This window comes from Lagenorhynchus albirostris, chromosome 19 (assembly GCF_949774975.1).
Source record: "Lagenorhynchus albirostris chromosome 19, mLagAlb1.1, whole genome shotgun sequence".
Taxonomy (NCBI): Eukaryota; Metazoa; Chordata; class Mammalia; order Artiodactyla; family Delphinidae; genus Lagenorhynchus; species Lagenorhynchus albirostris.
Window position 1 is genome coordinate 13,933,288 of NC_083113.1, and position 26,338 is coordinate 13,959,625.

At 43.9% G+C, this 26,338-nt stretch overlaps 1 protein-coding gene and 1 pseudogene across 1 annotated transcript; one reads left to right on the forward strand and one right to left on the reverse strand.

Moving 5' to 3' along the window:
- Positions 1 to 2,197: 2,197 nt before the first annotated feature.
- Positions 2,198 to 5,311, reverse strand: LOC132510259 (galectin-16-like; annotated as a pseudogene).
- Positions 5,312 to 20,187: 14,876 nt separating this feature from the next.
- Positions 20,188 to 25,888, forward strand: EID2 (EP300 interacting inhibitor of differentiation 2). Its single transcript, XM_060130205.1, has 2 exons — positions 20,188 to 20,365; positions 24,942 to 25,888. The coding sequence occupies exons 1-2, from the start codon at positions 20,188 to 20,190 to the stop codon at positions 25,469 to 25,471; spliced, it is 708 nt and encodes a 235-aa protein (XP_059986188.1). The 3' UTR covers positions 25,472 to 25,888.
- Positions 25,889 to 26,338: the final 450 nt, after the last annotated feature.

The following is a 26,338-nucleotide window of genomic DNA, read 5'->3' on the forward strand; positions in this document are numbered from 1 at the left end:
TATTGACATATCCTCTAGCTCAGAGATTCCTTCTTAGCTATATCTAATCTACTAATGGGCTCATCAAATGCATTCTTCATTTATGTAAGTTTTTTTAGTCTCTAGCATTTCTTTTTTATTCTTTCTTAGAATTTCCATCTCTCTGCGTATATTACCCATCTGTTCTTCTTCCTTAGAGCCCTTAGCGTAACTTTGTAGTAAGTTTTGAAATTGAATTGTCTGAATCTTTTGTTCTTTCTTCAGAATATTTTGGCCCTTTGGTTTGCCTTTCACTTCCATATGAATTTTAGGATCAGTTTTTCCATATCAGCCCACAAAGGCCACTAGCATTCTGACAGGGATTGCACTGAATCTTCAAATTGCACTGGAAAGTATTGCTACCTTAACAATATTTATAATTATCAATAATACTAACAACATTAAATCTTCCACCCCATGAAGATGGAATGTCTTTTCGTTTATTGAGGTCGGTTGTCTGTAATTTCTTTCAATGGTGTTTTGTCATTTTCAGTGTAGAAGTCTTGCACCTCCTTGGTTAGATTTACGCCTAAGGATTGTATTCTTTTTTATGCTATTCTAAAAGAATTGGTTTCTTAATTTCCTTTACAGATTGTTTATTCCTAAGGTACAGAAATAGGGAAGAATGCTCAGAGGGCCTGAAGATGACAAAAGCAACCAGCTTTCCTTTATGTATGGAGCATCTGGGAAATTGTGGGAATGCAGGGTCCCCAGAAACTTAGGAATTCATCAGGTCCAGAGATTGTGGTTTATCTGTCTCCAGAGGACCTCAGTCTGGAGGGGTCTGGAAGGACGTGGGCCCAGCTTCCTAGGTCACACTTCAGAACCCCGGAAAGCTTCTAGGTCTTCCTAAGTGAGAGGAGACAGAAACCAGGAAAGCCATGTACCAGGGTTTAAGTCACGTCTGCCTGAACACCTGACGTTCAGCTCCTGAGTTCAAACATCCCTCTAGGGCTGATTTCATCCTTGACTCATCAGTATCAAGTTCCCTTTGCCAATAACATCATTCTCTGGTCCTCTCAGCGTCACATAGGGTTCATACTGGAATATCTGTTGTGTATAAAGGTGTATTAGTGTGGGTTCATACTGGAATATCTGTTGTGTATAAAGGTATATTAGTGTAAGAGGTAGTAATGGTTAAATTTAAGTGTCAGCTTGACTGGGCCATGGGGTGCCAAGGTACTTTGGTTACATATTATTCTCAGTGCGTCTGTGAGAATGTTTCTGGACGAGATTAACATTTGAACTGGTGGCTTGAGTAAGGCAGACTGCCCTCCCTAATGTGGGTGGACTTCATCCAGTCACCTGAAGACCTGAAGAGAACAAAACAGCTGACCTTGCCTAGATCAGCTAGGCAAAAATCAGGGAGGATTTTTCCTGCCTTCAGAATGGAACTGAAACATTGCCTCTTCCTGGGCCTCATGACTTCAGACTGGAACTACATTATTTATTTATTTTTGGCAGCACCGAGCAACTTGCAGGACCAGGGATTGAACCCGCGCCCTCAGCAGTGAAAGCGAGGAGTCCTAACCATTGGACCACCAGGGAATTCCCTGGAACTACATCATTGACCCTCCTGGGTCTGCAGCTTGCTGACTCACCCTGAAGATCTTGGGACTTGTCAGCCTCCATAATCATGTAAACCAATTCCTTATAAAAAATCTCTTGATATATATAATTATGTATGTGTGTGTACACACATATATAAACACACACACTCACACCCTATTGGTTTTGTTTCTCTAGAGAACCCCGACTAATACTTGGGTCCAATAATTATTTGTGGGTGAATAAACAAGGGAAAAGAAGCTCACATACAAAGTTGTGTCCCTCCCTTACACGTCCCCAAACCTGTCCATCTTCTTCATAACATCCTGAGACACTCTCACTCTGTCTCTATTTCAGGGACAGCACTTGAGATTTTGGCCACCTGGACCCTTCCCAAACCACACTCCTCATTCCATACTTGGGACAACTTTCCCTTTGTGCCAAATCTGCCCTTGATGTCTTCCCTATGAGCAAGAACCAAGTCCTGGTTCATACTAGGAAGATTTTATTATCATTAGCGTAAGTGTGGCAACAGGGGGCTATCCTGGCATCTTCTGGGAGCTGCGCTGATCCTGCACATTATAAAAGAGTATAACGGGGTGGATATTTTCATTGCAAGATCTCCTGCCCCTCAACATACTTCCACTGAAGTAAGCACAATATCTCCCTTCACCTCCAGCATTTTTACAGACTATGAGGGCAGGCGGTGGGCAAAGACGTAGGTGGACTTGTTATTCACAAACACCTAAGGAAAGAGATATACTTCTTGTGAGTGCAGAACAATTAGGCCTCCTCCTTCCCTTTCCTCTTTTCATTGCCTGTAAAAATTCTTTACTCCATAAAAGCAAAGCAGTTCAAATAGCTCCTTCTCCAGGAAATCCTGCCATGACACTGCTGTAGGGAATCATCCCCCAGTGTCCACTTCCTTGCCTCCAGAGCTCCCCATCCCTGCTTTACCCTGATGACAGTGGGCCTGCACTTCTCCCTCCGCATTCCTGATTGTCCATGAGAGCAAGAGGCATATGGGATTCAGCTCTGAATCTCTGCTTGCACAGCATACATGGTAGTGCTCAAAAAGTTGTGTTCAATGATTTTCAATGCATAGGAGATATGTTTTCTGCCCTGAAGCACAGAGGACTGGGGGAGAATTGGCCTGTGACATGAGTGTCTTTGATAAGGAAGAGATGTGGCCAGTAGGGATTGAGAGATTTGATGTTTGAGCTGCAACTACAAACCTGGCACATTTTTGTTAAGACAAGATAAGCATCAGACTGGGAGGTAAACTTTTGTGGTTTAGCCCTATGAGGAGGAAAGGACGTGGCAGCCCATATCGAATTGGTGTGCTAAAGATGGGCTTAAGAAGATGTGCTGTGTATGTGTGTGTGTATATATATGCACACATACAAATAAAATGGAATGTTACTCAGCCATAAAAAAGAACGAAATATTGCCATTTGTAGCAACATGAATGGACCTAGAGAATATTATACTTGGTAAAGTTAAATCAGAGAAAGACCAATATGTTACGGATGTTACGGAAAAACCCGAATGAACTTTTTGGCCAATCCAACATGATATCATTTTTATGTGGAATCTAAAATAAAATAGAAATGAACCTATATACAAAATAGAAACAGACTCACAGACATAGAAAATAAACTTACAGATACCAAAGGGGAAAAGGGGGGGTCATAAATTAACAATATGCTAATAACAGATAGAAACTACTAGATGTAAAGTAGATAAGCAACAAAGATTTACTGTATAGTACAGGTAACTATATTCAATATCTTCTAATAACCTATAATGGAAAATAATCTGAAAATAAATAAGTGAAGATAGAAATATATAGTTGAATCACTTTGTTGTACACCTGAAACTAACACAATAATGTAAATCAACTAAACTTCAATTTTAAAAAGCACATGTGGCCTTCCCTGGTGGCACAGTGGTTAAGAATCCACTTGCCAGTGCAGGGGACACGGGTTCAAGCCCTGGTCCAGGAAGATCCTACATGCCACAGAGCAACTAACCCCGTGTGCCACAACTACTGAGCCTGCACTCTAGAGCCCACGAACCACAACTACTGAGCCCGAGTGCCACAACTACTGAAGCCCGCACGCCTAGAGCCTGTGCTCTGCAACAAGAGAAGTCACCGCAATGAGAAGCCCGTGCACTGCAACAAAGAGTAGCCCCCGCTCGCTGCAACTAGAGAAAGCCCGCGCACAGCAACGAAGACCCAACTCAGCCAAAAATAAATAAATTTGTTTAAAAAATAGAAAGCACATGTATTAAAACTACAAAACAAGGCTTCCCTGGTGGCACAGTGGTTGAGAGTCCGCCTGCCGATGCAGGGGACACGGGTTAGTACCCCACCCGGTCCGGGAAGACACCACATGCCACGGAGCAGCTGGGCCCGTGAGCCATGGCCGCTGAGCCTGCGCATCCGGAGACTGTGTTCCGCAACGGGAGAGGCCACAACAGTGAGAGGCCCACGTACCGCAAAAAAATATATATATATAAAACAAAAAATTGGTGTGTTGACATCAGATCAGATCAGAGTTGGACTCTGTTTCTCCACAGCAGCCCCACCACAGCCATGGTGCTCCACACCCCTCACCCTTAGGGCCCACACACCTGGTATTCATTCTCCAGCACCACAAGTCGAAGCTCAAATGGCTGCCCACGGCTTCCCTGGCACAAAAGGGTCAGAAGAAGCTATCTCTTCCTCTCCCCATCCCCCTTTCGTGGAGGCTGTTCATCACCATCATGTTGTTCGTGTAGACTCAGAAATGGAATGCGACGTTGCTGCCTCTCTCAGGACACATGCACAAATCCACCACAAACTCTGGGTTCTTTCTGCAAAGACAAGAGAATGGCTCCTTCATCCAGGCCTTTACTGAAGAAAACAACCTCCTCAGGGACAAACACAGTCCTTCTCTCTCTCTCTCTCCCTCCCTCCCTCTCTCCTTCCCCTTCCCCCACCCTCTTTCTCAAAATATATACCTTTCTTACTTTGCCATCTCTCTCTCTCTCTCTCTCTCTCTCTCTCTCTCTCTCTCTCTCTCACACACACACACACACACACACACACACACACACACACACAGGAAGGAAATTCCCGCCTGCAGTGTAATCTCACACTTTTGCATGAGCCACCTCAGCTCATTCTGGTGATTAAAGAAGACCAAAATGTTTCCAATGAGTGTTCCCCAAAACGCTAACACTCTCCCCTTGTGCTTCACCCTCCATCACACAAAAACTGGGATCTACTCACCCAGAGGGACACAGAAGATCTGCCTTGATCTTCACCGTATAACCCACAGTAAGGGAAACAGACTGCCAGTAGGGGTTCAGCTATGAAAGAGATGGATACATCGGTGAGTGACAGGCCAGTGTTTTCTCTCCCACACTGTTGCCCAGGGAGAATCAGGACATATAACATGGTTTTCTCTTGCAGCTCAGAGACATTAGCAGACCTCCAACAAGGAGACATTAATCTGAGTCCAGACATGCGCTCAGAGGCACAGATACACATATTACATAAAACACCTCCAAATCCAGAGAAAAAATATACAAAAGGACAATTAAGCAAATCCAACGATTCCCACTGACACACATATGTACACATTCTCTTTCCCATTCTCTACCAGTATTCATTCAATGATTTGTTCCCAGGTGACCTGGCACAAGAAGCAGAGGTAACCAGATTCCTTCTTCCCATCCTTTATACCAAGGATTCCATAGTCTCCAGTTGGGTCTTTCTTCCCTATTGAAACTGTTGTGTGCGAGTCTGTCTGTAGAAGGTGCCCTAGAAATGCTGTTAGGAGGTGGGTCACCCCTGATCCTTTTGCTCAGGCTATAGAGCCCTGCCTGCTATTCTTTTGAAATTTCTGACTCCAAAAGTGTATTCAGTCCACACTATCCAAAGTCCACTGTGATAATAAGAAGCAGCTTCTAACTGGAGATGCTGATATGCTTAATCTAAGTGCAGTTCTAGGTGTCTACGGATCAGCCACAATGATAAAATTATAACGAAGAGCTCCCTGGCTACCCTACTTCATAAATATAGCATGGTGCCTAACCCATGCTATATGCAACTGACTCTTTCTCTGACATCAAATCTATTCCAGAATCTTTGCTGGCAATTTCCCTATTCACCCTAGACTTGGAGGAACACACCACCTGGATAAGGATCCCAGTTCTGCCACTGTGGGACCTTATTAAGGAAATTTAACCTCTGCTAGACCCATTCTTCTTATATGTAAAATATTTGATGAACATAATCCCAAATCAAAGGGTTGTTAGTAAAGCAATCAGAGGGATCCATCCATTTATCTATTCATCCATTTATCCATTCATTTGACAATTGCTTATTGAGTGACTAACTGGCAGCAGGCTTTGTACTATTTGCATAAATGGAAAAGAACAGATAAAAATCTTGCTCCATGGAGCTTATACTCCAGTTGGAAAATATATGCAGTAACTTTTAAAATATAATACACAAGCAAAATATATAATGTATCAGAAGGGGATAAGTGTCTCGAAAAAGATGTTGGTGAACTTCCCTGGTGACACAGTGGTTACGAATCCGCCTGCCAGTGCAGGGGACACGGGTTCAAGTTGTGGTCCGGGAAGATCCCACATGCCATGGAGCAGCTAAGCCCGTGCACTGCAACTACTGAGCTTGCGCTCTAGAGCCCGCGCACCACAACTACTGAGGTCCACACACCTAGAGCCTGGGCTCCACAACAAGAGAAGCCACCACAATGAGAAGCTCGCGCACTGCAACGAAGAGTAGCCCCCGATCGCCGCAACTAAAGAAAGCCTGCACGCAGCAATGAAGACCCAACGCAGCCAAAAATAACATAAATAAGATAAATTAAATTTTTAAAAACGCTTAAGAAAAAAAGATGTTGGTAATGGAACAGAGCAGTCCACAGAGGGCTTAATTTGAAATAGGCTAGTTAAGGTAGTCCTCATTGAGGAGATGAGATTTGAGCAAAAGCTTGGAGAGGGTCAATAAAAGAGCCATGTGTATCTTGGGGAAGAACTTCCAGTCAGAGAGATCGGCTACCAATATGGACCACAATGTGAGAAGGCAACGTGAAGTTTTGAGGAACAGCAAGGATGACAGTATGACTGGAGTAAAGGGGGAGAGAGGCAGGATTTGAACTCGGGATATGGAAAAGTAGACCATAGGACGTTTGCTTTAAGTGAGATGGGAGCCCAAGGTAGAGGAGAGGGATCTGGTCTCATTTATGTATTTTTGTTTTTTTATAAATTTATTTATTTTTGGCTGTGTTGGGTCTTCGTTGCTACACACGGGCTTTTCTCTAGTTGCAGCGAGCGGGAGCTACTCTTTGTTGCAGTGTGCGGGCTTCTCATTGCGGTGGCTTCTCTTGTTGTGAAGCACAGGCTCTAGGCACGTGGGCTTCAGTAGTTGTGGCTCGTGGGCTCAGTAGTTGTGGCTCACGGGCTCTAGAGTGTAGGCTCCGTAGTTGTGGTGCACGGGCTTAGCTGCTCCGCGGCATGTGGGATCCTCCCGGACCAGGGCTTGAACCCGTGTCCCCTGTATTGGCAGGCGGATTCTTAACTGCTGCGCCACGAGGGAAGCCCTCATTTATGTTTTAAAAGGATTTCCTCTGCTGCTGTGTGGAAAACAGACTGTAGGTGCACCTGGACAAAATAAGAAAGACTACTCATAAGGCTATTACAGTAATCCTGGAGAGCGGTGATGGGGACCTGGATGAGGCTCGTGGAAATAGAGTTGGTAGAATTGTGGAGTTCAGTAAAGAGTCTCCCACCCATAGCAGTGAAGCCTGCAAGCCTTACAACACTGGACATGGCAGAGGCTCCCCATTCATCCTCTCCCTCCCCTCACAGTGATAGAGGCTATGAGTTCACCACCCCAGAAGAGCTCACCATCCCAGTGTCCCAGGCACTGAAACCAATGACACTGGCATCTGCAAGGCACCAAGAACCTTGGAGGCACAGGAAGTCATAATCAGGGCATGGAGCCTCACCTCTGACACAGACAGTGGAAGGTGGAAAGTGCTGACTCTCTATAACCAGAGGCGTCTCAGGCAAGAGAAACCAAAAACGTGTGCTATAGCACCACCTACTGGAAAAGCCTCTAATTTCTAACTTGTTGAATTGATAGAATCAAGAGGAAGAGTGTTTGCTACTTCAAAAGCACAGGCAGAACAATTCATCAGGCACCATGAAGAACCATGGTAACACTGTACCCCAAAAAGAAAATGCCAATTCTCCAGAAACCAAACTTAAAGTCAAGGAATACTGCAATCTAACTGAGAGCGAATTTAATACCTATCCCTCTCAAACTCTTCTAAATTATGAAGAGGAGAGAATGCTTCCTAACTCACTTTTTTTTGGCCAACGTTACCCTGATACCAACACCAGACAAAGACAACACACACCAAAAAAAATTCAGGCCATTATTTCTTATGAACATAGATGTAAAGATCCTCAACAAGGGAATTCCCTGGCAGTCCAGTGATTAGGACCCAGTGCTTTCACTGCCGGGGCCCGGGTTCAATCCCTGGTTGGGGAACTAATATCCCACAAGCCACGTGGTGCAACCAAAAAAAAAATCCTCAACAAAATATTAGCAAACTGAATAGAACATGTTACAGGATCATACACCATGGTCAAGTGGGCTGTATTCCAGGGATGCAAGGATGGTTCAACATCCAGATATCAATAAATGTGATACACCACATTAAAAAAATAAAGGATAAAAACCATGTGATCATCTCAATAGATACAGAAGAGTGTTTGCCAAGATTCAACCCCCAATAAGGATAAAAACTCTCAATAAATTGGGTATAGAAGAAACGCACCTCAAAATAGTAAAGGCCACATATGAAAAACCCACAGCAAACATCATGCTCAAGGAAAGCTATCTCCCTAAAATCAGGAACGAGACAAAGATGCCCACTCTGCCACTCCTATTATACATAATACTGGAAGTCCTAGCCAGCAATTAGGCAAGACAAAGAAAAAACGGCATCCAAATTGGAAAGGAAAAAAGAAAACTGACACTGGTTTTGTTTTGCTTTTTGTTGCTTGGTTTTTTGGGGTTTTTAAATATTTATTTATTTATTTATTTGGCTGCATCGGGTCTTAGTTGCGGCATGTAGGATATTCGTTGTGGCATACAGGATCTTTCATTGAGACACGCGGGTTTCTCCCTAGTTGCAGTGTGTGGGCTTCTCCCTAGCTGTGGTACACGGGCTCCAGAGTGTGCGGGCTCAGTAGTAGTTGCAGCACGCAGGCGCAGTTGCCTCACAGTATGTGGGATCTTAGTTCCCCAACCAGGGATCGAACCCGCATCCCGTGCATTGGAAGGCAGATTTTTAACCACTGGACCACCAGGGAAGTCCCTGACACTATTTTTGGATGTCATGATTTTATGTACAGAAAACTCTAACGACTCCATCAAAAATTATTAGAAATTATAAATGAATACAGTAAAGTTGCAGGGTACAAAATCAACAGACAAAAATATGTTGCATTTCTATATGCTAAAAATGAGTTAGCAGAAAGAGAAATTAAGAAAGAAATTGCAGGGAATTCCCTGGCAGTTCAGTGGGTTAGGACGCCGCACTTCCACTGCAGGGAGACGAGTTCAATGCTGTGCAGCATGGCCAAAAAATAAAAGAAAGAAAGAGAGAGAGAGAGAAAGCAATTGCCTTTACAATCACAACCAAGACAGGAATAAATTTAACCAAGGAGGTGAAAGACCTGTACGCTGAAAACTATACGACATTGAAAGAAATTGAACAAGACACAAATAAATGGAAACATAGCCCATGTTCATGGATTGGAAGAAATAACATTGCTAAAATGTCCATATTACCTATACAATTTACATACTCAATGCAATCCCTATCAAAATCTCAAAGACATTTTTTACAAATAGAACAAAAAATTCTAAAATTTATATGGACCCACAAAAGACCCCAAAAGCCAAAGCAATCCTGAGAAAAAGGAACAAAAGTGAAGATCACACTCTCTGGTTTCAAACTATATTAAAAAGCCATGGTACTGGCAGAAAAACACGGTAATCAAAACCACATGGTATTGGCAGAAAAACAGATACATAATCAATGGAACAGAATTGAGAGCCCCAAAAGAATCCACACATATACGGATAATGAATTTATGACAAAGGAGCAAAGAACATACAATGGAGAAAGGATACTCTCTTCAATAAACATTGGAAAAATTGAACAGCCACATGCAAAAAAAAAAAGAAAAACAATTACCTCATACCATACACAAAAATCAACTCAAAATCGATTAAATACTTGACTCTAAGACCTGAAACCATAACACCCCAGAAGAAAACATAGCCAGTACACTGATTGACATGTCTTAGCAATATATTTCTAGATATGTCACCTGCCACGAGGGAAACAAAAGCAAAAATAAACAAATGGAACTACATCAAACTAAAAAGCTTCTGCACAGTAAAGGAAACCATCAACAAAATTAAAAGATAACCTACCAAATGGGAAAAGATATTTGCAAATGATATATCTGTTAATATGCAAAGTATATAAAGAACTCCTACAACTCAACAACAACAAGAAAACAAACAACCCGATTAAAAAGCGGACGGGGGGCTTCCCTGGTGGCGCAGTGGTTGAGGGTCCGCCTGCCGATGCAGGGGACGGGGGTTCGTGCCCCGGTCTGGGAAGATCCCACATGCCGCGGAGCGGCTGGGCCCGTGAGCCATGGCCGCTGAGGCTGCGCGTCCGGAGCCTGTGCTCCGCAACGGGAGAGGCCACAACAGTGAGAGGCCTGCGTAATGAAAAAAAAAAAAAAAAAAAAGAGACAGCCAAAATAATGGATGCTTACTAAACTAATTGTGGTAATCATTTCATGATGTATTATGTTGTACACCTGAAACTTACACAGTACTGTGTGTCAATTATATCTCAATAAAAATGGAAGGAAAACAACCCGAGGGGAAAAAAAAAGAGACAGCCAAAATCATGGGGAGGAGGCTACATAGGGCATGGGTCTTCTGACTTATGGTTCTTGGGAAGTCATCCTTGGCCACTAGCTACTGTTCCACCCTCAGGCCCCAGTGACTTCACACTTCCCACATACCAAAAACACTAACGTCTCTGTAAAGAATTCCCAAGCGTAGAACAATCACAAAAAAACAGGCTCAGGAATGATGTCCAGCATCTCATTATCTAAACCAGGACCTGGTGCTCACGAAGTCAATGCGTATAGATCCTCAGGTGCAGTTCCTTTCAATGTGAGCGCTAAAGGGACATGATCTGCCTCACACGCACCAAGCACACAACGCTGAAAGAGACACAGGGGAAAAACGCAATCAACACACCCATTTTAAGAGGGGGCAGCAGGAGATGTATAGCAATCCTCGGTCCCTATCATTTCTGAAACCAGCCAGCCTCAAATCTATCATTCTCTACGGGACTCCTTCTCTGCAGCAATTGGCACCACCCTCCATTCTCAGCTTCTTATGAGTTCTTGCAAGACGGTAAAACAGGAGCTCCTTCCTTCTAGAGGCTCTGATCATCTGCTCCTTAGTAAAGTCTGGAGAACCACTTAGGAGACACGAGATATTGCCTACAAATAGACCAAGACAGATTGAAGAAAGTCCTCTGTGTCCACAAGGACTATCTCAGGCATCAGTTTTGATCATTCATATCATCTCTCACCACGCCCACCGTCACAGCTTGTTCTTCAACTGTAACCTTACTATCTGGTCTGCCTCTTTCCTTAACCTTCTCAACGTAACCTCCAGATACCTTGAGGGGGCAACTCACGGCTCACCGTGCTCTTCAGGCCTTTCTTCCTGGTCTCATTCCACAGGGGAATGAAATTTCCTCCTCTCTATCTGTAAACTCTTGGGTTCTGATTTGGCACAATCTCCTTCTTACACCTGCCCTGTCTCATTCTTGGTCACTTCAGCATTTTGAAAATGGATCGTAGAACCCCGTCAGTAGCCTGTAATTCATGTTTTGGGGAATTAGGCAATTCTTGGTCTAAGTGGATAAAAACTATCCTGTGGCCCACAGCTTACTGAGCAGAGCATGAGTTAGATTTTATAGCAACTTGTCCCTTGGCTGGTGGCTACTTCATTTGAATAAACTACAGAACCCTGCACAGTGGCCCTGCTAAACAAACATGTAATAACGGCCCTTCCCTGAGTGATATTTGTCAACCAGTCCACTTCACACAGATCGTTACATTCATCTCCATCTTAGATACTGCTCTGTGCTCAGGGTGGCCAGTAGAGATGTTTCAGATACAAATATTTGTAAATATTTTCAGATACAAAACTTTGAAGTGCCTCTGGTGACTTCCCCAGCCCCCATTTTCCTCAATCCTTCTCAATCCCTGATCATCTCTCAGCTAACAGGGCATTTCTCAAGAAATGGAAAGCCAGTCTTGGGTCCTAAAGCCTTCCCTTCTCAGTGCCTTTCGCTCTTCCCAGTCCGTGCCAGAGTCCCCAAAAGAAGAAGTTCTGTTCTGTGATAATTCTACTTTTTTTTAACATCTTTATCGGAGTATAGTTGCTTTACAATGGTGTGTTAGTTTCTACTGTATAACAAAGTGAATCAGGTATACATACACATATATCCCCATATCCCCTCCCTCTTGCGTCTCCCTCCCACCCTCCCTATCCCACCCCTCTAAGGTGGTCACAAAGCACCGAGCTGATCTCCCTGTGCTATGCGGCTGCTTCCCACTAGCCATCTGTTTTACATTTGGTAGTGTATATATGTCCATGCCACTCTCTCACTTCGCCCCAGCTTACCCTTCCCCCTCCCCGTGTCCTCAAGTTCATTCTCTAACTCTGTGTCTTTATTCCTGTCCTGCCCCTAGGTTCATTAGAACCTTTTTTTTTTTTTTTAGAATCCATGTATATGGATAATTCTATTCTTGATGCCCAAGTCCCCAAAAGCTGTTTCCCCTCTGTGGCGTGTCCGTGGTGCTGACTAATGATGGCTCTAATGTGGAAGCACATCTGTTTCCAAGTGAGGGGCAGGCAACACAGAATAAAAGGGCCTTTTTTTCTGATGAGTCATAGCACTAAATCTCTATGATGGACGCAACATAAATTCACTTTGGATTTTCTGTACAAAAATTTGCAGGGACTTCCCTGGCGGTCCAGTGGTTGGGACTCCCTGCTCCCACTGCAGAGGGCACGGATTCGAACCCTGGTCAGGGAACTAGGATCCCACATGCCGTGCGGCCACACACACACAAAAATTGCAAATTGTTTCAGATTCTACTAACAGGAATTCTTACGCAACAGAGTTTATTTAGAACTGAAGAAAAACTCAATTTTCATCAGCATTTCATATATTGATTACTCAACAACTGTTAAAATATTTTACATATTCTTCCTCCCAAAGAACCAAGATGCTGTAAAAGTTGCTCAAAAACAGCAAAAAATTTGCTGTTTTCATTTTCATAAAACTGCAATGGTAAAATAAACCTACATTCCATACTATGGTCTCATAAGCCATATATCAAGACGGATGGGATTTCCTCACCCTTCCCTCACAAAATAGATGAAACATTAATATAGGGATAATTCAACAAGAGTTGGCAATTACTCTGAATATTAAAGTACTAGTATGTTCTATCAATAAAGGGCTGATGTAAAAATTAAGCAGAAGTTACAATATTACCAACAACAAAAAAAGAAGAAATATACCACAGCATGTTTATGGCACTACTTCAATATTTTATTTTTAGGGACCACAAGATGAGTTAAGAAGTTCTGGTAAATATCAGAGAGGCAGGATCCCTATCACAAGGCCTTTGAGTACCAACATAAGAGGCTTATACTTTGTCCTGAGGACATCTGTGAGCCTTAGGAAGCTACAGAGCCGGAAAGCAACAAGGTCGTCTTCTGCCATCAGACACTATTTATTAAATAGAACAATGAATGAAGACCAAGTGTCTACCAAACCTGAAGACTGTCCCATCCCCAGGGCCCCTGCTGTGAAAGTTGTCACACGGAGAGAAAGCATGGTTTGGAAATCAGGGGATGTTAATTACATGGGCCCTGTCGCAGAGCAGCTACTCAAAACAGATGTGTGCAAGGAGTGCAGGAATAACCAAGTGAGTGAGTGTGCCCCAGTTCTACTCTGAATATTCAACCAGGGACACTGTTTTTTGTGGATCTCTCTGATATCTCCTCCCATCTCTCTTGGTGGTGAATGGCTGGTGCAGGACAGGAAGACAGAATCCACTGGTATAGGGAGCAGTTCTGGAAAACAGCCCAGACCCTAATGGGGCGCACCTTCAGATATGAATGAGCTGAGTACATTAAAAGGAACTGAGAACAGAACACAGGTTTCACTCCCTGCCTTTGTTTGACCTTTTGCAAACACAGCTAAGGCACCAACTTGGAGATTATACCCTGTGGTACTGGAGTACTGTCCCTCAAGATGCCTTATACCAACAACCACTGTATAGTATAGTTCTCAATAAGAGGTAGACATAGAATTGACCCCTCTCACCATGACTCCCATGACCCATTTTGGGGAATATGTGTTTCTGTTCCTGCGATTCCAGACCCTGCAGATCTAGAGGTCCTGGTTCCCAGGGGAGGAACCACTTCCGCCAGAGGACACAGCAAAAGCTCCATTAACCTTAAGCTTTCGTTGCCACCCAATCACTTTTGGGCTCTTCATGCCAAGAGAACAGCAAGCAAAGAAATAAATTACTATACTGGCAGGAAACAGGACTGCTGCTGTGTAATAGGAACAAGGAAGAATATGTCTAGAACTCTTGATGCCTCCATGCCCAGAACTAACTGTAGATGGGGAATTGCAGCATCATCAGTGTGATGAGGGAAAAGTAACCAGGGTTCAGATTGCTCAGACAGGAAGGTATATGTTTATTTCAACAAGTAAGCAACATAGATCAAGAGAAGTACTGGTCAAGTATGAGAGGAGTCTTGAACGTTAATATACAAACAAAATTCTGACCAAGACCAACTGTAGCAGTGAAGACCTCGTCCAACTGTATATCTTTAAAAACAAAACAAAACAAAAACAAGTGTTGGCTGCCAACTTGATAGAGCAGTGGCAGGATGGAGTGAACTTCTGTGAGGCACCAGTGGCCCTGAGTGGAGCAAGGGGTGACGCTAACAGAAACTATCAACACCCTGCCCATACTCCTTGGACCTTCAGTGTGCACCAGTAGATTTCCAACTGCCAGTATCTTCATCTGTGCATTATTATCCTCTTCTGGAACTATAGAAAGCCATACTGCCCACATATGCACGGCAATCTGGAAACGCCAAAGAATTAACATGTACTGTACCAGGAAATAACCCTAATCAATGAGACTTAGGAGTTGCCGTATAAATAGCCCAACACCCTCAACCCTCCAGTGAGAACATTCTGAGGCGTGTTTTGCACTGCTTTCCAAAGTTTTCACGTGGGCTTAAATTTCAGCTTTGCACTGTAGCTGCTGGCTTAATAGAGCACTCTTTATTGGCTGCCTTCCCTTCCCTGTTAACACACCCCTAACGCCCTTCTCTTCCCAAATAAATTACTTACACTTGTTCCCGGGTCTAAGGGTCTACTTCTGAAAAAACCCAAACTAAGACAAGTTATGCAATGTTTTTCAACAGTTTCCCTTGTTTGTTGCAACTTACGGATAGTTTATCTTAAATTTGCTTATGCATAAGACTCTTCATACCTTTCCCTTCGGATTTCATTCTCTAGTCTTCTAAATACAAATGGTGCATTATTTGTTTTGTTTCAGGTGAGAAAGCTCTTGATGTGTTCCTAGAGCTTACACTTTTTATAAACATTTCCACTGCATATGTGCCAGTTATTATTCCTAGTGTTACTAAAATAACTGTAAAATATGTATCCCAAAATTCCCTAAAGGCTACAAGTTATGTAAACAGAACCCAGCTCCCAGTCTTGTGTAGCCTCAATGCTTCTTTATGGATATTTTCTAGTTTCTGAGTCATATAGGCCTGACATTCCTTACCAGTGAGAGTACACATCCCTTCTACTAGTTAAGGTCTATAATAATTTGACAATTGCAGTATTAATTCCTCCTGCTATCCAAGCAAAATCCAGAGCCATGAATTCTGTAGGACTTTAGTTCCAATAGCCACCATCTCCATAGGTATCTGATTTGAAGAAGTTATCAGCAAGATCTTTTAGCTACTGGAATATGCAACCCCACTGATGGTAGTGTTATTCTCCAAATACATTGTCCTTTTCTTATATAACTGTGGTGGACTCTGCTAGTCTTTCACTAAGTCCCTTTCTTCTTTTGTCCTCAGCACAGAGCTAAGCACACTTCCTAACCCCCCTACCAGTTAAATGTTTACATGGATGACTTCTAGCCAATGGAATATAAGTGGTAGGCACCATGTCCAAGCCTGTCCCACAAAAACCTCCTGTGCAGGCTCCATTCTCCCTCTTCTGGCTGACTGGGATGCAAACCTCCAGGGTGACCTGGGAATCCAGGTGTTAATGATGGCAGGGCTGAAACCAACCTGGTTCCCTGAATGACAGCATAGAGAACTCCAAGTAAAAGGCAGGAATTGGTAGAATTCACTTTTCTTATGATTCAAATATATGCTATCTACAAGACACAAATTAGATTCAAAAACACAAACAGACAAAATTAAAAGGATGGAAAGACATATACCATGCAAACAGTAAACAAAAGAAAGCAGAGTGGCTATACTAATATTTGAGAAATAGTCTTCAAGATAAAAATTATTACTAGAGGGCTTCCCTGGTGGCGCAGTGGTTAAGAATCCTCCTGCCAATGCAGGGGACGCAGGTTCGAGCCTTGGTCTGGGAAGATCCCACATGCCGCAGAGCAACTAAGCCCGTGACCCACAACTGTTGAGCCCGCGTGCCACAACTACTGAGGCCTATGCACCTAGAGTCCACGCTCCACAACAAGAGAGGCCACCGCAATGAGAAGCCCACGACCACAACAAAGAGTAGCCCCCGCTCGCCACAACTAGAGAAGGCCTGCACGTAGCAACGAAGACCTAATGCAGCCAAAAATAAAAACAAAGAAATAAATTTATTTTAAAAAAATTATTACTAGAGACAAAGAATGACATTTTAAAAGGGGTCATTTCATCAAGAAGATATAACAAACATATAAGCACCTAACAACAGAGCCCCAAAATACATGAAGCAAAAAGCAGACTTGAATGGAGACAATTCGACAATAATGGAAACTTCAATACTCCACTTTCAATAATGGACAGACCAACTAGACAGAAAACCAAGGAAATATGAGACTTGCACAACACTATAAACCAAATAGTCCTTACAGAAGTCCACAGATCACCCAACAACAGGAGAATCCAGATTTTTCTCAAGTGCACATGGATCATTCTCCAGGAGAGATCATGTTAGGCCATAACACAATTCTCAAAATTTTTAAAGCACTGAAATCATACAAAGTATGTTGAGCGCAATGGAATTAAATTAGAAATCAATAACAGAAGGAAATTTGGGAAATTCCCAAATGTGTGGAAATTAAACAACACACTCCTAAATAACCAACTGGTCAAAGAAGAAATCATAAGAGAAATTTTCAAACAGTTTGAGATAAATGAAAACAAAATCACAACATACCTAAACTTATGAGATGCAGAAAAAGCAGTGTTTGCAGGGAAATTTATAGTTGGAAATACCTATATTAACGAAAATGAAAATTTTCAAATAAATAAACTAACCTTCCACCTTAAGAAACTAGAAGAGCGAACTAAACCCAAAACAAGCAGAAGGAAATCATAAAAATTACAACAGAAATAAATAGAGAGGAGAAAAACAATAGACAAAATCAAAAACCAAAATTTGGTTCCTTGAAAAGATTCACAAAATTGACAAACCGTTAGGTATACTGACCAAGAAAAAAGAGAGAATGCTCAAATTATTTGCAATTGGCAAAGAAACTATTTTTTAAAGTCTGTTAGAACTTACAAACATTCAGCAAAGTTACTGGACAAAACAACATGGGAACCGTCAGCATTCTTAAAGAGCAGCGTGAGAGTCCTTTTGCAATAAAGAGCCTATCCACACAGCAACTAAATGCTTAATGTTCCTAAAATTCAATCCAATAAAAGGCAGGAGAGATTTGTTTAAACTGTGAAATATATCATGCACATAAAACTTATAACAAACTAGAATAATTAAAATTTTAAAAAAACACAAAAAAATAGTCATGTACCCACCACCAAGCTTCAGAGATAAAAATATTAGTACCTGTGAGACAGGCTGGGACCTGGGAGCCTTTGCTGCAGTGCTTGCACCTGGACAAACATCTCCTAGAGCAGTAAAATACAAAGAAACTATAAGGGACTAAAAATAACTTCGTGCTGCACAGTTGAGGCAAATTATGAACAACAAGATACAGAAAGACCAAAAACCCACCCAGCACCACCAAGGGGGTGGCCGAAGCCAAGCCTCTGGCCTAACCCCTGCACCCACCTACCCTTACCCTCACCCCCATAAAAGGAACCAGCTGGCCACCCCCTCAGAGAGCCAGCAAGAGAAACTGTTACTTGTTTTCACTCCCTCCTGCTGCAGCAGGAGCCCCGGTAAAGCCTTGCCTGAATTTGTCTGCCTCTTATCGATTTTTATTGATTAAGGAGGCCAAGAACCCTGGTCGGTAACACCTGTGAATTTCTCTCGGTGTCCCTCCCCACTGCCTCTACTTGCTCACTTTCCCAAGTAAACTCCATTTTGAATTTCTCATTTATTGTTTTTAGTTACAGTTTTACTATCTACATCTAAAAACAATTAGAAAGAAAACTATAAAACTTTTATAATGTAGTAGAAAACCTTAATAAGTGGATACATACATACATCACATTAATGCAGGAGAAGAATCCATTTTAAAGATTCCAGTTCTTCCCTGAATTAAACTAAGAAGTCATGAATTTCTAAGCAAAATCCCAATAAGATGTTAAGGAAATTCTCAAACTGACTCAAAAATTCACACACAGTGTAAAAGTCCAAGGAGAGCTAAGACAATCTTGAAGAACTAGGAGGGAGGATTCAGCCTCATCCAATGTCAATAAGTCACGTATTAAAGCGTTTGATAGTAATTATAGTAAGACGATTTGTATTGGTGCAGATAAGCACATAAATTAACAGGAAAGAACAGACATGGGACTTCCCTGGCGGTCCAGTGGTTGACTCCAGGCTTCCACTACAAGGGGCATGGGCTTCGATCCCTGGTCAGGGAACTAGGACCCTGCATGCCACACAGCTCATAAGAAGAAGAAGAAGAAGGGGAAGGGGAAAGAAAAGAGCAGAAGTCCAGAAACAGACCCAAGCAGAGAGGTGGCATTACAAGGGAGTCTGGAAGACAGTTCCCCTAGAAATTAGAAGCAGGCTGGGCTGAAAGTCTGGGACGTTACAACAGTCGGGTAGGCAGAGGAGCCTGCCAGAGACTTAGACTTAAGACGAAAGGCAAGGGGCGGGGAGAAAGAAATGGAAAGGAGGGAGGCTGGGAGAAGAAGGAAGATGAAAGGGCAGGAGGACAGAGGGAAAGAGAGAAAGGGGGAATGGAAGGAGAAGGTAGCAGGGGAAGAGATGAGGAGGAGAAGGGAAATACGGGGGAGGGGAGGAAAGGAAAGAGAGAAGCAGGAAAGAGAAAAGGAGGTGAGGAACGCCAAGAGGGACAAGAGTTCATAACGCAGCAGCATGCATGGGAGGGCAGTTTCAGGTTTCTAGCATCAAAAGTTGCACAGCTTTCTAAAATAAAATAGGGACCCAGGGCTTCCCTGGTGGCGCAGTGGTTGAGAATCTGCCGGTTCGAGCCCTGGTCTGGGAGGATCCCACATGCCGCGGAGCAACTGGGCCCGTGAGCCACAACTACTGAGCCTGCGCGTCTGGAGCCTGTGCTCCGCAACAAGAGAGGCCGCAATAGTGAGTGGCCCCCGCTTGCCACAACTAGAGAAAGCCCTCGCACAGAAACGAAGACCCAACACAGCAAAAATAAATTAATAAACTCCTACCCCCAACATCTTCTTTAAAAAAAAAAAAAAGGGACCGAGACACTGATGGTGTAGGTGTGCCTTACCAAGAATTCTTGACTATGACTTCCCTGGTGGCGCAGTGGTTGAGAGTCCGCCTGCCGATGCAGGGGACATGGGCTCGTGCCCCGGTCCGGGAGGATCCCACATGCCGCGGGGCGGCTAGGCCCGTGAGCCATGGCCGCTGAGCCTGCGCGTCCGGAGCCTGTGCTCCGCGACGGGAGAGGCCGCAGCAGTGAGAGGCCTGCGTACCACAAACAAAAAAAAAAGAATTCTTGTCTAAAACTTAGAAGTATGAAGCAGCCCTTGTCATTCGTTGGGGACTGACAGCAACAAAGGCCTTGCCGAAACTTAGCATTATGAACCTTCTCACAGGCACGGTCACCACACAAGCATGCCAGTTAAACACAGCCGCGCGAGCCTACACGCTCACGTGCACGCACGCGCACAGAGATAGCACGAGCATGCGCACTCGCTCACGTGTTCACGCGCACAATTGTGCTGTTGCGTTGTTCCAAAGTTTCTGAGAAGCGGCCGCACGGGCTCCGCGGTCCGAGATGCCCAAGCTGCCCGCAGGCAGCAGTGTTCCGCCGACGGGCTGGGCGAATGGCGACCGCAACGTCCCGCAGGCGGAGGTCGGCGGCGGGAGGCGGGAGCCGGCCCCTACGGGGCCTGCGGAGCCCGGGGAAGGTCGGATGACGGACGAGGACAGAGAAGGCCCGGTGGCTGGGCCACGCGGGGACGGGTGTCCCCGAGAGTCGCCCCGGCAGGGGAACGGCCCCGACCCGGCCGAATTCCCACGACCTCAACGCGAGCCCGAAGGCTTCGAGCCTGACTTGGGACAGGCGCAGCCTTGGTTGTGGGGAAGAGGTGCCCAGCGCCCACGGCAGACGATTAAGAGGGTTTGACGAACCCAGCTGGGTGTGTTACGGATGTGTGTAGAGCAAGGGAAGTAGCCCACGATTCCAGCTGGCAAACGCGTTATCCCAGCGTCTGTCTGATTATACATTTATCAAAGATCTCTTTACATCTGTGGCTCTCAGTCACCTGGCTGCAGAACTCGGGTGCGATGAGCTGAAAGACAGGGAATAGTTTTCACCACCAAAAAAAAAAAGTTAATTATGTGAGGTGATGAAAGTGTTAACTAACCCTATTGTAATTATTTCAAAATATATACATGTATCAAACCATCACATTGTACAACTTAAACTTATACGTTACGTGTCAATTTCATCTCAATAAAGCTGAGGGGAAACATACCTTTCCTCTAGACTTCTATTTTAAGATCAGGCTTCTGCAGGACCATGCCTGTGGGCTTCCTAGAAACCCTTTCTTCTAGCTGGGAAGCTCACCCACGCACTGCCTCACATTTTCGAACTTTTAACAAAGGGTCATAAAGCCACACCTTTAATCTGATCTATACTCACAGGCTGTTTTTCACTTTGACAATCTTTTTTTTTCACTGGATGTGAAAAAGGCTTTTCTTTCCCAACCTAGCAAGTCATAGTCTCTCTACATTTCCTTTAAATTCTTCTGGAAGGTCAGCCAGTTCCTTCTATCGGTCAACCCTTTCTTGCTATGCTGTATCATACTCATCAGTGAGTAATCAGCATTATGCCTGGGTATCTCCTTAGCCAAATACTTTCTATTTTCTGTTTCTATTTCTATTTCTGGGTAATCACAGGCGACAGTTGGACAATTATTTCACTACATCATTATGAGTCATCATTTTTTCTGTTCCAATAACAATTTCCTCACTGTTTTCCCTACGTATCTTAGCCTTTTCTTAGGGTACTACCCAACTCCTGATACCAATTTCTGGAGCAGTTATCTATTGCCATAATAATGTTGCATGGCAAATCACATCAAGCATTTATTTAGTCTATGAGCCTAAAAGTCAGCTGGTGGCTCAGATGGAGCCGACCGATCTTCCCCCCCCGACCCTGCCACGAGCCAACCACAGGTTGAACCTGGGCCCCGGCAATGAAAGCACTGACTCCTAACCACTGGACCACCAGGGAATTCCCAGGACTGACTAATCTTGAATGCCTTGTCTGAGACCACTTTTCCCAGTCCCAGGTGTCTTCCACCGTCCAGCAAGCTGGTCCAGGATTGTTCTCATGGTCGAGACCGGAGTCCGAGAGAGAACGGAAGCATGAAATGCCTCTTGAGGCCCAGTCTCGAAACTGATACGCCATCATTTCTGCCACATCCTATCGGTCAAAGCAAGTCACAAGGCCAGTTCCGATTCAAGGGATGGAGAAAAGGAATCTACCTATTGATGAGAAGAGCTACAAACTATTATTACAAAGGGTGTAGAAACAGAGAGGATGGAGAATTGGGGCCACTTTTACAATTAATCTAGCACAGTAACAATCTTGGGAAAAGAGACAAGGCTTGTAACATCATGTTTAGACCTCAACACAGCATTAAATATCTCAGGAGAGATAAGCAAATCTAGAAAATCCCCTTAGAGAAAGAAGCACCTATATCCACCATTAAGTCAGCTCAAGCCCATCTAGTGAGCAGAACATGTAAGGCCTAGAATAATCAGGGGTAATAAAGAGGCAAGAATGACATCATGATTTCCCCAATTGTCCTAAGCCAGGTTCAGATTCTGAGTTGTGGTTTCAACCCCTATCCATAAAAGTACTGATTTAGGTCAACATGTGTATTTATCCTTTAAAGGAAGTCTTTGTTCCCAGTAAGGATAAATATCCCACCAGTGCTATTTATTACAGGCTTTTGCAGCTTTTGGGAGAAGAAGATCCAGTCCCTTTCCTTATAAACTCTTCACCTCCTCTTTTAAAATGTTAATTGTAAGACCATGGGTTTAAATTCTCTATTTTTTCCTGTAAAAATACACCAGCGTGGAGCCCCTGATATCAGCTCGCTTAATTGTTGAGTCTGCACCATGACTAAAACTGTCCTCAGATGATTCTGAAATGCTGGCGGTGAGTCAGAGACAAAGATGCTACAGCCGCTACACAGGAACAGTCTTGGGAGCAATAGCGAACCTGGAATCTATCTCAAATTTTTGCTTTCATCTCCCCACATGAGCACTTCTGTTTAATACACCATAATTTTCTCTAGAGCTATTCTTATCCCTGGATAATGGGAGGGCCTTTCAGCTTCAGCTGGAAGGTGATTTGGGGCCTCAAAAGACAGGACAGATATCTGCCTCCATAGTATTATAGCAAATTACTGCTATTTCTAGTTCCCCCTCTAATAATATGTTATTATACAAGTCTGGGGATTCTTCTATTAAATATTTGTGATTTTCCAGGCAGCCTGAGGGTGGCAGCAATGGACCTTTGGTCTCCAGACTAGCCTGGGAGCTGTCTTTAAGGAGCCACACACTTAGTCATTGCCCAGATGCTGGGGTGAAGCTGTGTTTGAAGCAGCACATAGGCTGGATGTTGTGTTTTATAAATGTGGTGCTTGGACCAGGAAAACAAAAATGCAACCTCGGGGCTTCCCTGGTGGCGCAATGGTTAAGAATCCGCCTGCCAGTGCAGGGGACACGGGTTCGAGCCCTGGTCCAAGCCCTGGTCCGGGAAGATCCTACATGCCGTGGAGCAACTAAGCCTGTGAGCCACAACTACTGAGCCTGCGCTCTAGAGTCCGCGAACCACAACTACTGAAGCCCGCACGCCTAGAGCCCGTGTTCCGCAACAAGAGAAGCCACCACAATGAGAAGCCCGCGCACCACGACGAAGAGTAGCCCCCACTCGCCGCAACTAAAGAAAGCCTGTGTGCAGCAACGAAGACCCAATTCCGCCAAAAATAAATAAATAAATAAATTTATTTTAAAAAGAAAATGCGGGCTTCCCTGGTGGCACAGTTGTTGAGAGTCCGCCTGCCGATGCAGGGGACACGGGTTCGTGGCCCTGGTCCGGGAAGATCTCACATGCCGCAGAGCGGCTGGGCCCGTGAGCCATGACCACTGAGCCTGCGCGTCCGGAGCCTGTGCTCCGCAACGGGAGAGGCCACAGCAGTGAGAGGCCCGCGTACCGCAAAAAGAAAAATAATAATGGTAATAGATATGTAACTATCAAGAAAATTAAGTCACCTAGAGGGGTGGGATAGGGAGGGTGGGAGGGAGACGCAAGAGGGAGGAGGTATGGGGATATATATATATATATGTATAGCTGACTCACTTTGTTATAAAGCAGAAACTAACACACCATTGTAAAGCAATTATACTCCAATAAAGATGTTAAAAAAAGAAAGAAAGAAAATGAAGTATTTATAACCACAATGAAAAGCATAGGTAAATCTCATAAAAATAATGTTGTGGGAAAGAAACGAGACACAAGAGTATGTAAAATTCAAAAAAACAAGCAAAATTAAACTACAGTATCAGAATGCAGCTCTAGGTAGTAAAACATAAAGAAAAGCAAAGAAGTAATTACCATACATATCAGTATAGTAGTTACCTCTGGGTAGAAAGGAGACAATAGTGATAAGAAGAGGGAAAGGATTCTGGGATACTAGAAATATTCAATTCCTTGACCCAGGTGGTGGTTACATGGACATTCACTTTGCGATAAATCATTCAGCCGTATATTTATATTTTGTATATTTTTCCTGCATGTTATATTGTACGCAAAAGATTTAGAAAAAAATTAATGTCCAAGAATAGCCAAAGCATTTTTTTTAATAACAAGGGAACGTTATTACAAAGTTTTAGTAATTAAGAGGATTGGTATGGGTGAAGATAGGCAAATGAATAAATGGAGAAGAATAAAGAACCACACCCTACCCCCAAAATAACCCATGAATCTAAACTATCTGGGTATATAATAGAAGTGGCATTATAATCACTAGAGAACAAGAAGGAAGAGGCATCCTAGGATGTAATCTTGGGAAAGCCAACAGGAAGCGATCTTGTGAGACTTTCCTTGTAGACATTAAACTAGTTGAAATGTAAAACAAGGCTCGACTCCGCCCTTAGACATTCTGGGTAACAGGGGAAGGTTTCAGGTGTGTTTGTTGGCTCTTCCGGCCGCTAGGTGGCACCTGGAAGATCGCAGGCGCGTGGGGATGACTCATGCGCAGTGCTCTTAGGTTCAGCCACAGGCCCTACGCTCGTGCACGTGGGTTTGCCCACAGCGTTGACCCGTGTGCACAGCGCTCACGCACGCGCATTTACTTGCAAACCGCTGATCGCGCTGTACCGTTATTCCCGTTTTTCTGAGAGCGGCCGAGCTGACCCCGCGGTCCGGGATGTCCGAGCTGCCCGCAGACAGCAGTGTCCCACCGAAGGGCGCGGCGAATGACAACGGCGACGTCCCGCAGGCGGAGGTAGGCGGCGGGAGGCGGGAGCCGGCCCCAGCGCAGCCTGTGGAGGCCAGGGACCGTCCGATGGCGGCGGCCAGGGAAGGTCCAGTGGCGGATGCCAGGGAAGGTCCGATGGCGGCGGCCAGGGAAGCCCGGATTGCAGAGGTTGCCCGATTGTTGGCGGAGCCAGCAGAGGAAGAGGGTCCTGAGGGCAGACGCCGGTCCAGGCCCGGGAACAGCCCCGGCCTGGCTGCGTTGCCGAATCTCCGCCTCCGTCACCCACTTGGCGTTTTAGGAATTAATTATCAGCAGCTCCTCCGCCACTATCTGGAACACTACCCGATTGCTCCTGGCAGAATTCAGGAGCTTGAAGGACGCCGCAGGAGATTTGTGGAAGCCTGCAGAGCAAGGGAAGCAGCGTTTGATGCCGAATATCAGCGGAATCCTCAGAGGATGGATTTTGATATTTTAACATTTAGTATAACTCTGACTGCATCTGAAATTATCAATCCTCTGATAGAAGAACTTGGTTGTGATAAGTTTATCGGTAGAGAATAATTTAGTGATGAAACTACTTCAAGAACCTCTGCGTCCAGTACAGTCATACCAATCCTGTAACTTGATTTTAAAAAGTCAAAGTATTTGAGAATAAGGCAAGGCACAGTTGAAAAAGAAAAGGAAGCTTATCAAGAAAAACCATCAGAAAAGAAATAGAAGAAAATAAAAAACGTTATGACTCCTCTAACGTCCTTTGAGTTTGTGATTGATCCAGATTGTTTTCCCTGCATTGTGGAAATGTCTTTTAGAATTGCTTCACTAAAGTGAAGAATGGTTTTATATAATGGAGACTTGATGAAGAAAAACTGCCAAGAGAGCCCATAGTGTAAGATTGATTTTGTGTTTTCTGAGGCATTTCAAATGAAAGGCAAAGTAAATACTGTATATATTACATGATAAATTATGTATTCAAGACTATCGGAAATTTCTGGATTTTTTCTTCCATTCAATTTTTAATACTTTTTTGGTAAATAATCTATTTATAAGCCCCCAAAATATAAAGTGTGCAATGAAAAGTCTTCTATCCCTTGCCCCCCGCCCACCCAGTACCTACCACAATTCCCATCTGTAACCACAGTACCTCTTCTGTCTTTTCAGTTTCCCTATGTATACACAAGCAAATACAAATCTGGGTGGGTTTTTTTTTTTCATTTCTTCACAAAAGTTGGCAAATTATATTTATTGATTTATGCATTGCATTTTCAGTAAGAACTTATCTTAAAGATCCTTCCAAACCACTACATTTCCTCATTCTTTTTTAGAGCTGCATTTTATTCCATTCTGTGGTTATGTTGTAATTTACTTAACCAGGAACATACTGATGGGCATTTAGGTTTTTTCCCATCATTTTCTATTGGCCAAAAAAGT